This window comes from Chiloscyllium plagiosum, unplaced genomic scaffold, assembly GCF_037043375.1.
Source record: "Chiloscyllium plagiosum isolate Xiang-an unplaced genomic scaffold, Cpla_swu_hap1 HiC_scaffold_33, whole genome shotgun sequence".
Classification (NCBI taxonomy): Eukaryota; Metazoa; Chordata; class Chondrichthyes; order Orectolobiformes; family Hemiscylliidae; genus Chiloscyllium; species Chiloscyllium plagiosum.
The window spans coordinates 5,434,692-5,451,311 of NW_028270171.1; the positions used below are offsets into that span (position 1 = coordinate 5,434,692).

General features: G+C 46.9%; 1 protein-coding gene across 3 annotated transcripts in view; it reads left to right on the forward strand.

The window, feature by feature from the left end:
- Positions 1–16,620, forward strand: part of LOC122542002 (SH3 domain-binding protein 1-like) — an 84,790-nt gene that overhangs the window by 25,230 nt on the left and 42,940 nt on the right. For 2 of the 3 annotated variants that reach the window (XM_087978234.1, XM_087978233.1), the window contains exons 3-8: positions 4,852–4,956; positions 8,958–9,034; positions 9,387–9,498; positions 11,653–11,729; positions 13,375–13,492; positions 14,828–14,896. In XM_087978234.1, the coding sequence (XP_087834360.1) occupies positions 4,852–4,956; positions 8,958–9,034; positions 9,387–9,498; positions 11,653–11,729; positions 13,375–13,492; positions 14,828–14,896 (558 nt within the window). The remainder of the gene's footprint in view (positions 1–4,851; positions 4,957–8,957; positions 9,035–9,386; positions 9,499–11,652; positions 11,730–13,374; positions 13,493–14,827; positions 14,897–16,620) is intronic. The other variant, XM_087978235.1, reaches the window with a different exon arrangement.

The window sequence follows — 16,620 nt, forward strand, 5'->3', positions numbered from 1 at the left end:
GTAGCGCTGAGGGAGTGTTGATATTCCAGTGTAGCGCTGAGGGAGTGTTGATATTCCCCTGAAGCGCTGAGGGAGTGATGATATTCCAGTGTAGCGCTGAGGGAGTGTTGATACTCCCCTGAAGCGCTGAGGGAGTTTTGATATTCCTGTGTAGTGCTGAGGGAGTGTTGATATTCCAGTGAAGTTCTGTGGGAGTGTGGATATTCCCCTGAAGCGCTGAGGGAGTGTTGATATTCCAGTGTGGTGCTGAGGGAGTGTTGATATTCCAGTGAAGTGCTGAGGGAGTGTTGATATTCCAGTGAAGTGCTGAGGGAGTGTTGATTTTCCAGTGAAGTGCTGAGGGAGTGTGGATATTCCAGTGAAGCGCTGAGGGAGTGTTGACATTCCAGTGAAGTGCTGAGGGAGTGTGGATATTCCAGTGAAGCGCTGAGGAAGTGTTGATATTCCAGTATAGTACTGAGGAAGTGTTGATATTCCAGTGTAGTGCTGAGGGAGTGCTGATATTCCAGTGTAGTGCTGAGGGAGTGTTGATATTCCAGTGAAGCGCTGAGGGAGTATTGATATTCAAATGAAGTGCTGAGGGAGTGTTGATATTCCAGTGTAGCACTGAGAGAGTGTTGATATTCCAGTGTCGTGCTGAGGGAGTGTTGATATTCCTGTGTAGTGCTGAGGGAGTGTTGACCTTCCAGTGTAGTGCTGAGGGAGTGTTGATATTCCAGTGAAGTGCTGAGGGAGTCCTGATATTCCAGTATAGCACTGAGGGAGTGTTGATATTCCAGTATAGTGCTGAGGAAGTGTTGATATTCCAGTGTAGCGCTGAGGGAGTGTTGATATTCCAGTGAAGTGCCGAGGAAGTGTTGATATTCCAGTGAAGCACTGAGGGAGTGTTGATATTCCAGTGTAGCGCTGAGGGAGTGTTGATATTCCAGTGAAGTGCTGAGGGAGTGTTGATATTCCAGTGAAGCGCTGAGGGAGTGTTGATATTCCAGTGAAGTGCTAAGGGAGTGTTGATATTCCAGTGAAGTACTGAGGGAGTGTTGATATTCCAGTGAAGCAGTGAGGGAGTGTTGATATTCCAGTGAAGTGCTGAGGGAGTGTTGATATTCCAGTGAAGCACTGAGGGAGTGTTGATATTCCCGTGAAGAGCTGAGGGAGTGTTGATATTCCAGTGTAGTGCTGAGGGAGTGTTGATATTCCAGTGAAGCACTGAGGGAGTGTTGACATTCCAGTGTAGTGCTGAGGGAGTGTTGATATTCCAGTGTAGCACTGAGGGAGTTTTGATATTCCAGTGAAGTGCTGACGGAGTGTTGATATTCCAGTGAAGCACTGAGGGAGTGTTGATATTCCAGTGAAGTGCTGAGGGAGTGTGGATATTCCAGTGTAGCGCTGAGGGAGTGTTAATATTAGAGTATAGTGCTGAGGAAGTGTTTATATTCCAGTGTAGCGCTGAGGGAGTGTTGATATTCCAGTGTAGCGCTGAGGGAGTGTTGATATTCCAGTGTAGTGATGAGGGAGTGCTGATATTCCAGTGTAGTGCTGAGGGAGTGTGGATATTCCAGTGAAGCGCTGAGGGAGTGTTGATATTCAAGTGAAGTGCTGGGGAGTGTTGATATTCCAGTGTAGCGCTGAGTGAGTGTTGATATTCCAGTGTAGCATTGAGAGAGTGTTGATATTCCAGTGTAGCGCTGAAATGGTGCTGATATTCCAGAGGAGCGCTGAGGGGATGCTGATATTCCAGTGTAACATTGAGTGAGTGTTGATATTCCAGTGTCGTGCTGAGGGAGTGTTGATATTCCAATTAGTGCTAAGGGAGTGTTGATATTCCAGAGAAGTGCTGAGTGAGTGTTGATATTCCAGTGAAGCGCTGAGGGGATGCTGATATTCCAGTGAAGCGCTGAGGGGATGCTGATATTCCAGTGTAACATTGAGTGAGTGTTGATATTCCAGTGTCGTGCTGAGGGAGTGTTGATATTCCAGTGAAGCGCTGAGGGAGTGTTGATATTCCAGTGTAGCACTGAGGGAGTGTTGAAATTCCAGTGTAGCGCTGAGGGAGTGTTGATATTCCAGTGTAGCGCTGAGGGAGTGTTGATATTCCCCTGAAGCACTGAGGGAGTGTTGATATTCCTGTGTAGTGCTGAGGGAGTGTTGATATTCCAGTGAAGTGCTGAGGGAGTGTTGATATTCCAGTGAAGCACTGAGGGAGTGTTGATATTCCAGTGTAGCGCTGAGGGAGTGTTGATATTCCAGTGAAGTGCTGAGGGAGTGTTGATATTCCAGTGTAGCACTGAGGGAGTGTTGATATTCCAGTGTAGCACTGAGGGAGTTTTGATATTCCAGTGAAGTGCTGAGGGAGTGTTGATATTCCAGTGAAGCACTGAGGGAGTGTGGATATTCCAGTGAAGTGCTGAGGGAGTGTTAATATTCCAGTATAGTGCTGAGGAAGTGTTTATATTCCAGTGTAGCGCTGCGGGAGTGTTGATATTCCAGTGTAGCGCTGAGGGAGTGTTGATATTCCAGAGTAGTGATGAGGGAGTGCTGATATTCCAGTGTAGTGCTGAGGGAGTGTGGATATTCCAGTGAAGCGCTGAGGGAGTGTTGATATTCAAGTGAAGTGCTGGGGAGTGTTGATATTCCAGTGTAGCACTGAGGGAGTGTTGATATTCCAGTGTAGCACTGAGGGAGTTTTGATATTCCAGTGAAGTGCTGAGGGAGTGTTGATATTCCAGTGAAGCACTGAGGGAGTGTGGATATTCCAGTGTAGCGCTGAGGGAGTGTTAATATTCTAGTATAGTGCTGAGGAAGTGTTTATATTCCAGTGTAGCGCTGCGGGAGTGTTGATATTCCAGTGTAGCGCTGAGGGAGTGTTGATATTCCAGAGTAGTGATGAGGGAGTGCTGATATTCCAGTGTAGTGCTGAGGGAGTGTTGATATTCCAGTGTAACATTGAGTGAGTGTTGATATTCCAGTGTCGTGCTGAGGGAGTGTTGATATTCCAGTGAAGCACTGAGGGAGTGTTGATATTCCGGTGAAGTGCTGAGGGAGTGTTGATATTCCAGTGAAGCGCTGAGGGAGTGATGATATTCCAGTGTAGTGCTGAGGGAGTGTTGATATTCCAGTGTAGCGCTGAGGGAGTGTTGATATTCCAGTGAAGCACTGAGGGAGTGTTGATATTCCAGTGAAGCGCTGAGGGAGTGTTGATATTCCAGTGTAGCACTGAGGGAGTGTTGATATTCCAGTGAAGTACTGAGGGAGTGTTGATATTCCAGTGAAGCAGTGAGGGAGTGTTGATATTCCAGTGAAGCACTGAGGGAGTGTTGATATTCCAGTGAAGTGCTGAGTGAGTGTGGATATTCCAGTGAAGCGCTCAGGGAGTCCTGATATTCCAGTGTAGCACTGAGGGAGTGTTGAAATTCCAGTGTAGCGCTGAGGGAGTGTTGATATTCCAGTGTAGCGCTGAGGGAGTGTTGATATTCACCTGAATCGCTGAGGGAGTGTTGATATTCCTGTGTAGTGCTGAGGGAGTGTTGATATTCCAGTGAAGTGCTGAGGGAGTGTGGGTATTCCAGTGAAGTGCTGAGGGAGTGTTGATATTCCAGTGTAGTGCTGAGGGAGTGTTGATATTCCCGTGAAGTGCTGAGGGAGTGTTGATATTCCAGTGAAGTGCTTAGGGAGTGTTGATATTCCAGTGAAGCGCTGAGTGAGTGTTGATATTCCAGTGTAGCGCTGAGGGAGTGTTGATATTCCAGTGAAGCGCTGAGGGAGTGTTGATATTCCAGTGTAGCGCTGAGGGAGTGTTGATATTCCAGTGAAGTGCTTAGGGAGTGTTGATATTCCAGTGAAGCGCTGAGTGAGTGTTGATATTCCAGTGTAGCGCTGAGGGAGTGTTGATATTCCAGTGAAGCGCTGAGGGAGTGTTGATATTCCAGTGTAGCGCTGAGGGAGTGTTGATATTCCAGTGAAGTGCTTAGGGAGTGTTGATATTCGAGTGAAACGCTGAGGGAGTGTTGATATTCCAGTGTAGCACTGAAGGAGTGTTGATATTCCAGTGAAGTGCTGAGGGAGTGTGTATATTCCCGTGAAGCGCTGAGGGAGTGTTGATATTCCCGTGAAGTGCTGAGGGAGTGTTGACTTTCCAGTGAAGTGCTGAGGGAGTGTTGATTTTCCAGTGTAGCACTGAGGGAGTGTTGATATTCCAGTGAAGCGCTGAGGGAGTGTTGATATTCCAGTGTAGCTCTGAGGGAGTGTTGATATTCCAGTGTTGTGCTGAGGGAGTGTTGATATTCCAGTGTTGTGCTGAGGGAGTGTTGATATTCCAGTGTAGCTCTGAGGGAGTGTTGATATTCCAGTGTAGCTCTGAGGGAGTGTTGATATTCCAGTGTTGTGCTGAGGGAGTGTTGATATTCCAGTGTAGCTCTGAGGGAGTGTTGATATTCCAGTGTAGCTCTGAGGGAGTGTTGATATTCCAGTGTTGTGCTGAGGGACTGATGATATTTCATTGAAGCGTTGAGGGGATGCTGATATTCCTGTGTAACATTGAGGGAGAGTTGATATTCCAGTGAAGCACTGTGGGAGTGTTGATATTCCAATGTAGTGCTGAGGGAGTGTTGAAATTCCTGTGTAGCGCTGAATGGGTGCTGTGTTGTAGTTGATTGATGCCTTGTGGTGAGTGAAGCTGAAGTCCTGTTCCTCTTCAAGCTCCACCAAGCAGGTTTCTGGTTTTCCAGGGGATACCCAATGGGCTAAAGGCTTTTTTTCATTTGAACTTTGAACCTCCCCTGCTCCCATGGCAGACTGCTTTCCCATTCATTAAGTACATTGACCTTTCACCTCTTTGTCTCTACTTTTGTTCAGTTTGAAAACAGGATCGAACCCACACGGAGAGCAACTTGCGTCACCTACAAGAGGCTACTATCCTGCCTTCATGGCCAACAAGGTGCAGATTTTGATAAGCGCCTGGTGAGTGAGAAAACTCCTTCGTCACATTAACATCAGGTTGTCCCAGTATTCTGACTCCCATCTGCTCACCATTACAAAGGCGGAATTAAAAAGAGCATATTGGTATCTGACTGTATTTACTTCAGGTTCAGGAACAAATTAACCTGGTGTCCAGATAACAAATAAAGAAATAGTTTAATGCAAGCAAAACATACTCAAGTGAAGATGCAACGATTCTTAACAAAAGGTTTAGACTCTCTCACACGCGCTCTCTCTCAAATACACACACTCTCCCACACACACTCTCTCTTAAACACAGACACTCTCTCGCAAAGACTCACACTCTCTCAAACACACACACACACTCTCACACACATACTCTCTCACACATACTCACACATACAGTATGTGAGTTTGAGAGAGTGTGTGTGTGTTGAGAGAGAGTGGGTGTGAGTGTGACAGTATGTGTGCATTTGAGAAGCACTCACACACACTCTCACACACACTCTCTCACACACACATTCTTTCTCACACACACACTCTCTCACACAGACAGCCACTAACATGTACACCTGTAACACATACTCAGTCACACACGTTTGCTTATGAACACACGCATTCTCTCTCTCTCACACTCTCATGCACTCACATACACACACATTCCCTCTCTTTATACGTATGCTCTTTCTTACATTCTCCTCTCACATGCACACACATTTTCTCTCACTCACATTCTCTCTCTCTCACACTCACTCATTCTCATAATTTCTCTCTCATACCCATTCTCTCTCTTTCATATGAACACAGATAAAAAAAAGGTACAACTCCACAGGGTGTTTTTTCAAACATTCTTTGATGAGGTAGCAGTTAAACTCAGAAGAAAAGGAATAGTCATTGATTGTTTCAAAAATAGATCTGCAACTGAAGACCCACAAAAGCTTTTGGCACTGGAATATTCCCTTGGATTGGTTGGGGCTGGATAAATTCTCTTTTCTGGAGATAGTAAGGTAGATTTCAAAATCTTCTTCAGGAACCCTTCACAAGTGGCAATGAGCCCTTCCAGTGGGTTTTTGATTCACAACACCTACGAAAGGAGTTTCAAGGAAAGAGAGAGAAAGAGTGAAGGATTGCCCATCAGGCAAATTATTTCAGACTTCATGTCTGACTAAATTAACAATTCAGCTGCTTTATTCCTGAAGAAGGGCTAATGCCCGAAACGTCGATTCTCCTGTTCCCTAGATGCTGCCTGACCTGCTGCGCTTTTCCAGCAACACATTTCCATCTCTGATCTCCAGCATCTGCAGACCTCACTTTCTCCAGCTGCTTTATTACACTAATAACTGGACCATGTGACCTGTTTCTGACGAGATTGGAGACTTCACATCTCCATCCAAACAGCCTGGTTCTTGCGAATGCAGTGTTGTTGTTGTATTCATGGCCTTTTGCTTTGCAAAGTGTCCTTTTTAGAACTGCAAAAAGATATATATGTTATCCTGACCAATGGTATTTTACATTCATATTTCAGATATCACATATTTCTAACAATATGGATATTGATTTATCGGGCTAAATGGCCTGTTTCTATGCTGAAAAGACTGGGTTTTCCTGTATATGTTGGAAATTTGGAACATCAATTTAATAGTGCCTGGGCCAAGACTCCCGCATTGAAAGAATTTATCAACATTGACAATCTGATAACTATTGTTTTACACACTTCTGTAAACATACCAGTGAACTACACTGCTCTTGTCTATATAGACCCAAGTGTTTAAGCTGGGTATGGGAGGTTTGAGTTACAATGAGAAACCTGAATAGGCTGAGACATTTTTTCACTGGAGCATAAGAGATTGAGAGGCAATCTGATAGATGTTCATAAAATCATGAGGGTTATGGATCGCGTTAATGGTCATCGTCTTTTCCCTGGGATGGGGGATTACAAGGCTAAGGGTGAGAGGTGAGAGATTTAAAAAAGACATGAGAGGTAAATGTTTTACACAGAGGGTGGTTCGTGTGTGGAATGAACTTCCTGAGGAAGTGGTGGGTGCGGGTACAGTTACAACATTTAAAAGACATTTGGATAAGTACATGGGTAGGAAAGGTTTGGAGGGATATGGGCCAAGTGCAGGCAGGCGGGAATAGCTTAGTTTGGGATTATCTTCGGCACGGACTGGTTGGACCAAAGGGTCTGTTTTTGTGCTGTGTGACTCTACTGGCGAGGGATTAATCTTCAAAGGAGGCCAAAACAAGACCCGATTTGACTCCAACTGTTGCTCTGCTGTCTGACTCATGCACACAATCCCGGGGAAGGCCCCTACTCTCCACTCACACTCTCTTCCTTTGGTCTCACACTGGGTGAGGACTTTGGAGAGCTCGGATCTTAATGAATCCCAAAAGGTTGGGGTCTGCAGCTGCAGCAGGTAATTCAGAAAGCAAATGGAATATTATCCTTCACTGTTAGAGGGATGGACATTAAAAACAGGGAAGTTATGTTGCAGTTGTACGGGGTGCTGGTGAGGCCACACCTGTGCACAGTTTTGGTCTCCTTACCTGAGAGAGGATGTAGGGGGAACAGGGCTGGAAGGGGAACAGGGCTGGAGGGGGAACAGGGCTGGAGGGGGAACAGAGGAGGTTAACTCGGTTGATTCCGGAGTTGAGGGCACTGGTTTATGCAGAGAGACCGAGGAAATTGGAATTCTATTCATTGGAATTGAGAATAATAAGGGGGGATCTTATAGAAACATATAAAATTATGAAGGGAATAGATATTATAGAAACAGGGAGGTTGTTTCCACTGGCAGGTGAAACTAGAACCAGGGGACATAGCCTCAACAATAAAGGGGACCAGGTTTAGGACTGAGTTGAGGAGGAATCTCTCCAGTCAAAGGGTTGGGAATCTGTGGAATTCCCTGCCCAGTGAAGCAGTCAGGGCTACCTCGTAGAATGTTCATGAGGCAAAGATAGATAGATTTTTGAACAGTAAAGGAATTAAGGGTTATGGTGAGCGGGCAGGTAAGTGGAGTTGAGTCAACAATAAAGATCAGCCATGATGTTACTGAATGGAAGAGATGGTTCAAAGGGCCAGATGGCCCACTCCTGCTCCGTGTTCTTGCAATCTTACATTATTTACAGAGTAAAGATCCCTCTGCACTGTCCCTCCCATCCCAGGACAGGGACAGCAGGGTGTTAGGTACAGAATAAAGCTCCCTCTACACTGTCATTGTCAAAAACTCCCAGGACAGGCACAACATAGGGTTAGATACAGAGTGAAGCTCTTTCTACACTGACCCCCCCCCCCCATCAAACACTCCCAGGTCAGGGACAGCATGGAGTTAGATACAGAGTAAAGCTCTCTCTACACAATCCCCATCAAACACTCCCAGGACAGGGACAGCACCGGGTTAGATACAGAGTAAAGCTCCCTCTACACAATCCCCATCAAACACTCCCAGGACAGGGACAGCACCGGGTTAGATACAGAGTAAAGCTCCCTCTACACAATCCCCATCAAACACTCCCAGGACAGGGACAGCACCGGGTTAGATACAGAGTAAAGCTCCCTCTACACAATCCCCATCAAACACTCCCAGGACAGGGACAGCATAGGGTTAGATACAGAGTAAAGCTCCCTCTACACTGTCCCCCCTCAAACACTCCTAGGACAGGAACAGCACAGGATTAGATACAGAGTAAAGCTTCCTCTACACTGTTTAGGCTAGCTTGTTGAATGTTCTTTAAGGCAAAGATGGACTTTTGAACAGTGAATGAATTGAGAGTTATGGTGAGAGGGCGAGTAAGTGGAGCTGAGTCTGTGAAAAGGTCAGCCATGATCTTATTGAATGGCGGAGAAGGCTCACTCGGGGTGGGGGCTGTCTGGTGGTCTACTCCTGCTCCAAGCTCGTATGCTCTTGCTGCCTCTGAGTTGAGGTGACCCGGGAGCTGCCTGCTCTTTGCAGCCCCCATGCTCCCACTCTCTCACGTCCCAAGGTGCCTTCAAGCCTGATGCCTTCTCCTTTCTTACACAGAAAAAGATGCCGCTGATGTTGCTGTCACAGAGCATAGAGGACAGCTGCAGAGAGTTGGACAACGAGTCCCCCATTAGGTGGGTAAGAAGCCAATGGCTACTGTTGCAGGCTGAGACAAGACTGTGGGATGGTCAATGCTGAGGAAAAGAGGCACCACATCAATCACTGGGACCAATCCCTCTGGCTTGTCCCGAATCCCCAATTCAACTGTCAGGAGTGTGTGGATTTCCTCTGGGTGCTCCGGTTTCCTCCCACAGCCAAGGCCCGGGGGATTGGCCAAGGGAAAGGCAGGGTTACAGGGATGGGGTAGAGGGGTGGGTCAGGATAGGATGCTCTTCGGAGGGTCAGTGCAGACCCGATGGAAGAAATGTCCTCTATCTGCGCTGTAGAGATTCTATGACTCTTCTTTCTCATGGTTTACCCCTATAGGAAAATGATGGAGCTCTGCTGCTCAGTTGAAAATACTTTAGCAAAGGTCCTCATTGAACACGAACTTCAAGTGGAGAGGGACGTCCTAGACCCACTGTACAAACTCTCGGAGGTGAGCAGATTGATTGTATATACAGGGAGGCTCTATGTACAGTGAGTGTCCGTAGTAAACCAGGACATCGAGCATGTAGCAAAAGGCAGCTTTCTGAATGGTTCCTGTATGATTTAGTGTCAGCCACAGAGTTCTATTTATATCAGGCCTGCCTGCAGTCACATTCTGGAACTATTTTAATTCATCTTCCTGTTTTTAAAACTAGAAGTTGTGAAGTCCGAGGCTTCCGTGTGCAATGGGACCATCAGTGACTCATTTAAAACACCCCCAACCCCCCACTGTACCGAGACTGCAGGGATAAATCTCAGAGTTCAGTTCCCTGTGATTGTGATGGTTGTTATCAGGCATGTGGTCACTCTGTGCCAATAGGAGGGGACTGTGGTCACTCTGTGCCAAGTGATGGTACGGTGGCTCAGTGAGCTCTGCTGCCTCACAGCTCCAGGGACCCGGGTTCAATTCCAGCCTCAAGCAACTGTCTGTGTGGAGTTTGCACATTCTCCCCGCGTCTGCGTGGGTTTCCTCCGGGTGCTCCAGTTCCCTCCCATAGTCCAAAGATGTGCAGTTTGGGTGAATTGGCCATGCTAAATTGCCCGTGGTGTTCAGGGATGTGTAGGTTAAGAGTGTTAGTCAGGCGTAAATGTCGAGTAATAGGGTATGGGAGTAGGCCCGGGTGGGATTCTCTTTGGAGGGTTGGTTTGAACTTGTTGGGCCAAATGCCTGTTTCCACATTGTAGGAATTCTATGAATGGGTGAGGTGTGTGTGGTGACTCTGTACCGAGGGGAGGGAGCTATGGTCACTCTTCGTAAAATGAATGGGGATGTGGTCACTGTGTGCCAAGGGGAGGGGTGAATGGTGAGGGACCTATGGTCTCTCTTTAGCATGGGTGAGCTGTTTGTTAATGGCACAGATCTATGGATATTACCAGGTGTACCTTCAGAGGAGGGGACGATGGTGAGGGGGAGACTGTGTGGTGGGTGAATGGGATAGGTTCACATGCAGAGGTCTGCGTGTGCACAAAGTACTCTCCGATAACTGAGAGTGGAAGCAAGGTGAGGTCCCGTTCAGTTTGAAACCAAGCAGCATGTTCTCAGGCCTCAGCAGCTTTCTGTTGTGTAATGGTGTCCAAAAATAGGCCCGGGAGCAGGTTTCTCTGCCTGTGGTTAGACTGTGTAGGTGTTAACACAAAGCCAGGAGTGAGTGCTGCAAACATGTGGGGTGGGGGAGTGGAAGCGGGGACTCAACAACAGCTTTATATAGAGCCTTTAGTTTCAGTCAACCTTCCCAGGAAGTGAGTCAACTTGACACTGAGCCACGCCAAAGGATCATTGGAGATCTGAGAAAGAGCCTGGTGCAGGGAATAGATTGAAGGAGGGCCTTTAAGAAGTAGGGAGCTGTTCATGAAGAAAATTTCAGAGCTTGGGATCCAAGTTACTGAAGGCATTGGATGTCAACGGTGAACGAGAAATTCCTACGTGGTCAGCAGGAAAGGACAAGATCATGTTTGGCCATCAGCAGTGAATTAAGGGGAGGTGATGACCTAGTGGTATTATCACTGGCCTGTTAATCCAGGGATCTGGGGACTTGTGTACAAATCCTACCATAGCAGAAGGTGGAATTAGAATTCATTAAATATCTGGAATTAAGAATCTAATGATGACCATGAATCTTTTGCTGATTGTTGGAGAAAAAACATCTGGTTCACTAATGATTGTTAGAGAGGGAAATCTGCCATCTTTACGTGGTCTGACCTACATGTGACTCCAGACCCACAGCAATGTGGTTGACTCTTAACTGCCCTCTGGGTAATTAGGGAAGGCAATAAATTCTGGCCTATCCCACCATGCCCTTACCCTGTGAATGAATTTTCTTTGTTAAAACTCCCACCCTACTGATGATTCAATGTGTTTTTTCCCCAATGTTCAGTCTCTAAACTCCCAGCAGATACAATCAGGGGAATCCCTGGGAAATATCCCCCTGCCAATGGATGAAGCCCAGGGATGAGGAATGGAAATGCCAGAGATTGGCACGGAGCTAGGGAACAGATCCTGAGTGAGGGCCAGAGGAACTAACTCAACACATCTGCAGCACTTCCTGTATAGTTCCCAGCAGACAGTGACTTATTATATTTAAAATAAAACTTTCTTTACAAACAGGAGGAACTTCCAAATGTTCTCAAACACAAGAAGCAGTTGGCCAAACTAACGCTGGACTGGACAGCTGCCAAGAATCGGTAAAAATATTTACCAACTCATCATATCCCATGTGCACATACACACAACCAAACACTGAGAGACAGGGATTAGTGACAGAGATATTCCAACAGCTCACGAACACATCAAAACACACAGGGGCACAGCTGTTTACAAAGCATTGTTCATATTGAGGTACAGTTTAAGTGGGATGAGTGGGGATAGGTCTGCACAGATTCATTAGAACATAAGAACCGGGAGCAGGAGTAGGCCGTCCGGCCCAGTCTGCCATTCAATAAGATCATGGCTGATCTTCTCATGGTCTCAGCTCCACTTACCCGCCCACTCACCATTACACTTAATACCTTTACTGTTCAAAACATTATCTATCTTAGCGTTAAAAACATTTACTGAGGAAGCCTCGACTGAATTCCACAGATTCCCAACCCTCTGAGTGAAGAAGTTCCTTCTCAGTTCAGTCCTCTCTCTGCTCCCCCTAACTTAGAGGCTATGCCCTCTTGTCCTAGTTTCACCCTCCAGTGGGAACATCCTCTCTACTTCTATCTGATCCAATCCCTTCATAATTTTATATGTTTCTATAAGATCCCTCCTCATTCTTCTCAGTTCCAATGAATATAATTCCACTCTACTCAGTCTCTCCGCATAAACCAACCCCCTCAACTCTGGAATCAATCCAGTGAACCTCCTCTGCACCCACCTCCAGTGTCAGTCCATCCTTTCTCAGGTAAAGAGACCAAAACTGCACACAGTACTCCAGGTGTGGCCTCACCAGCACCCTATATAGCTGCAACATAACCTCCCTGCTTTTAAACTCAATCCCTTTAGCAAAGAAGGACAAAACTCCATTTGTCTTTCTAATTACCTCTTGTACCTACAGACCAACCTTCTGTGATTCATGCACAAGGACACCCAGGTCCCTCTGCATAGCAACATGCTGCAACTTTTTAACCATTCAAGTAATAATCCTTTTCACTGTTAATCCGACCAAAATGGATGACTTCACATTTAATAACATTGTACTCCATCTGCCAGACCTATCCATGTCCCTTTGCAAAGTGTCACAGTCCTCTGCACACTTTGCTCGACCACTCATCTTCGTGACCTTGCAAACTTTGACACAATTCATGTGGTCCCCAACTCCAAATCATCGACGTAAGTTGTAAATAATTGTGGTCCCAACACTGATCCCTGAGGCACACCATGAGTCACTGATTACCAACCAGAATAGCACTCAATTATCCCCACGCTTTGCTTCCTGTTAGCCTAAGGGCTTCTTCTGAGCTTGAACAAGGGACTGTGTACTTTCTTGAACTGACTGAGGACCAAGACAGAAGATTTGGCTTGATGTAGGAGTCCAGAACCAGGGGTCACAGTCTAAGGATAGAGGGTAGGCCATTTAGGACTGAGATGAGGAGAAATCTCCTCACCCAGAGAGTGGGGAGTTTGAGGAATTCTCTGCCACTGTTGAAGCCAAAACATTGAATGTTTTCAAGAAGGAGTTAGATACAGTTCTTAGGACTAAAGGGACTGAAGGGTATGAAGGAGAAAATGGGAACATGGCACTGAGTTGGATGATCATAATGAGTAGTGGAGCAGGCTTGATGGGCTGAATGGCCTACTGCTCTTGCTTTCTGTGTACGTTTCTCACTCCGTCCTCTGTTGTAGGCTGAACCAAGCAACAAAGTCAGGCAACCAGGGAACACCTGTCTCATCGACAACAACTAAACTGGACTTGCTGAAGGAAGATGTCGAAGAGATATGGAGACGGGTCGAACTGAGTAAGGTTCGTGTGGAACTCGTGGGAGTGGGGTGGATATGGAGTGGGGCTGGGGTGATGGTGGGGTGGGGGTGCGGCTGTGGGTGGGAGTGGTGGGGGGGAGTGGTGGGATGGAGTGGGATGTGGGTGGGGGGAGTGCGTTTTGGGTGGTGGTGGAGGGGTGTGGTGGGTGTGGGGGTTGGGGGTGAGGGTGGGGGTGGGCTGTGTGGTGGATTTGGGGTTTGCAGGTGGGGTAGAGTGGGTGTTGGAGTGGGGGAGTGGAGTGGGTGTGGAGTGGGTATTGGGGTGGAGTGTGGTGGGTGTGGGGTTTGGGGGTAGGGTGGGGTGGGGTGTGGAATGGAGTTGGAGTGAGGGTGGGGTTGGAGTGGGTATGGGGGTGGAGTGTGGGTGTGAGTGGAATGGGGTGTGGAATGGGCATGGTATGAGGGTGGGGTTGAAGTGGGAGTGGGTGCGGGGTGGGTTTGGAGTGGGTATAGGGGTGGAGTAGGGGTGGGGGTGGAGTGGAGGGTGGAGTGGGGATGGGGTGGAGTGGGAGTGGGTGCGGGGGTGGTTTGGAGTGGGGGTGGGGGTGGAGTTGGTATGGGGGTGGAGTAGGGTGGAGTGGAGAGTGCCAACATGGAGTCTGTCCATATAGAAACCAACAGATGCTGGATGATCACCACGAGTCAGGCAGCGTCCACGGAGAGAGAGAGAGCTAACATCTCGAGTCTAAGTGATGTTCCGGTCAGCTCTGATGAAGAGTTGTCTAGACTCGAAACGTTAGATCGCTCTCTCTCCGTGGAAGCTGCCTGACCCGCTGGGACCATCCAGCATTTGTTGCTTTCAGTACAGATTGCAGCATCAGCAGTAATTTGTTCCTTTTGTCCTGATAGAATTGGTCCATAGATTCCTACCCAGTCCACACTGTGTTCCTCCATCAGGTCATTGCTTAAAGTTTCAGTTCAAAGCAATACAAAGCAACTGAAAATCCCATGCTCTCTCAATCCAATTCAGCCCCAGAACTGTAGCAGTGAGCCTACACTGCCAGGCCAGTGCCCCCTTTCCGGTATGTGGTGTAGCCAGAACTGAATGTGGTTATTCTAGATGAAGTCTGATTAAGCCTCTATGGTGGGATTATCCTTTTGCTCCTTGCTATCTCCTGGTCACTCACTGTGAAGAAAATATTCCGACCGGCCTTTATCAGATCCAAAATGGCTGACCACTCATGTCCCCTCATTGAGCTGAATTTGCTTAAAAGGGAGACTCGCCTTCCCTCCCCACCCCAATACTGACACCTTCCCCTTGGGGATCTCTAAAAGAGATTGAAAGTGAGTAAACTAATGGCCGTTGGTCTGATTCCAGGATGAATATGCAGCTGACCTTTATCACTTTGCCAGCAAGGAAGAGGAATACTCCAATTACTTCTACTCAGTAAGTAATGAGACCTCTCGGATATTTGATTTGATTTATTTATTATCTGTGGAGAGAAGGGTGTGAGGAAGGGTCACCGAACCGAAATGTTAACCCTGACTTCTCTCCACGGATGCTGCCACACCTCCTGAGCTTTTCCAGCAATTTCAGTTTTTGTTACAAATTTTTAAAGTTGCTTCAGAATGGATCGCTGGATACGAGAGCTTAGAATCGCCAGCTGGACGGTTTGTTCTTAGAGTCGTAGACTCTTACAGCACAGAGAGAGGCCCTTCAGCCCATCGTTTCTGCATTGGTCATCAAACATCCACCTATTCCAACCCCAGTTCCCAAAACTTGGCCTATAGCCTTGTACGTAGTGTTCAAGTGCCCATCTAAATAGTTCTGAAATGGAATTAATGGGTGGACTTGGATCTGGGTGGTGAAGCCAGGATAAAGTTAACAGCATTAACCTACTGCTAGGAACTTGGTGTTTTTACCCTGAATTAGTTCCATTGGAATCTATCGTGCTTTGTGCATCTGACCGGTGTCACTCACTAACTCATGGACACGATTTGAGCTCATTCTTGCTGCAAGTCCTCCGCTCAGATAAACTTTGTGGTAAGCCATAGAGTGACAGGCTGTGCTTATTAAATTCTGCGCTGATTTTTATTCCAGCCCTGATTATTAAACTTCTAGCAGTTAATTAATGAAGATGATGGCCAGATGTCAGTGGAGATTTGTTCACGGGATGAAACATTACAAGCAAATAACGACAAAGCATTCCAGTCACATTTGGAGTACTGCATGCCGTTCTGGTTGCCCTATTATAGAAATTATATTACTAAACTAGAAAGGGTGCAGAAAAGATTTACTAGGATGCCACCTGGGCTGGAAGGCTTGGGTTATGAGGAAAGGATGGATTGGCTGGGGCCTTTTTCCCCAGTTGAAACTTTATTGCTGGAACAGCACAGCAGGTCAGGCAGCATCCAGGGAACAGAAGATTCGACGTTTCGGGCACAGGCCCTTCTTCAGGAATGGCCTGAAGAAGGGCCTGTGCCCGAAACGTCGAATCTCCTGTTCCCTGGATGCTGCCTGACCTGCTGTGCTGTTCCAGCAATAAAGTTTCAACTTTGATCTCCAGCATCTGCAGACCTCACTTTCTCCTTTTTCCCCAGAGCATATGAGACTGAGGGGTGACCTTATAGAGGTGTATAAAATGATTTGAGGCATGCATAAGATAGAGGAGTCTAAAACTAGAGGGCAGAGGTTCAAGGTGAGAGGGCAGAGGTTCAAGGTGAGAGGGCAGAGGTTCAAGGTGAGAGGGGAGAGATACAAAAGGGTCCAGAGGGACAATTTTTTCACACAGATGGTGGTGAATGTCTGGAACTTGCTGCCAGATGTAGTGGTGAAAGCGAGTACAATTTCATCATTTCAGTAACATTTGAGAATGGATGGGATATGTATAGAGGAATATGGACCAAACGCAGGCAAATGGGACAAAGTTAAATTGTGAATACTGGACAGCATGGGACAAGTTGGGCAGAAGGGTCTGCTTTTATGCTGTAGATCTCTATGACTCGATGACTAACCATACTAAACACCTCAGTGTCAATAAATGCCTCTTTATTTGTCTTCCAATCATGAATGCCCTTTAATTAATTGATACAATTCACTTGCACTTTCAGTACAATGTTCAGCTCTCGTCACCACAGCACAAGGAGGGTCAGCAAGCTTGGGTTTTATTG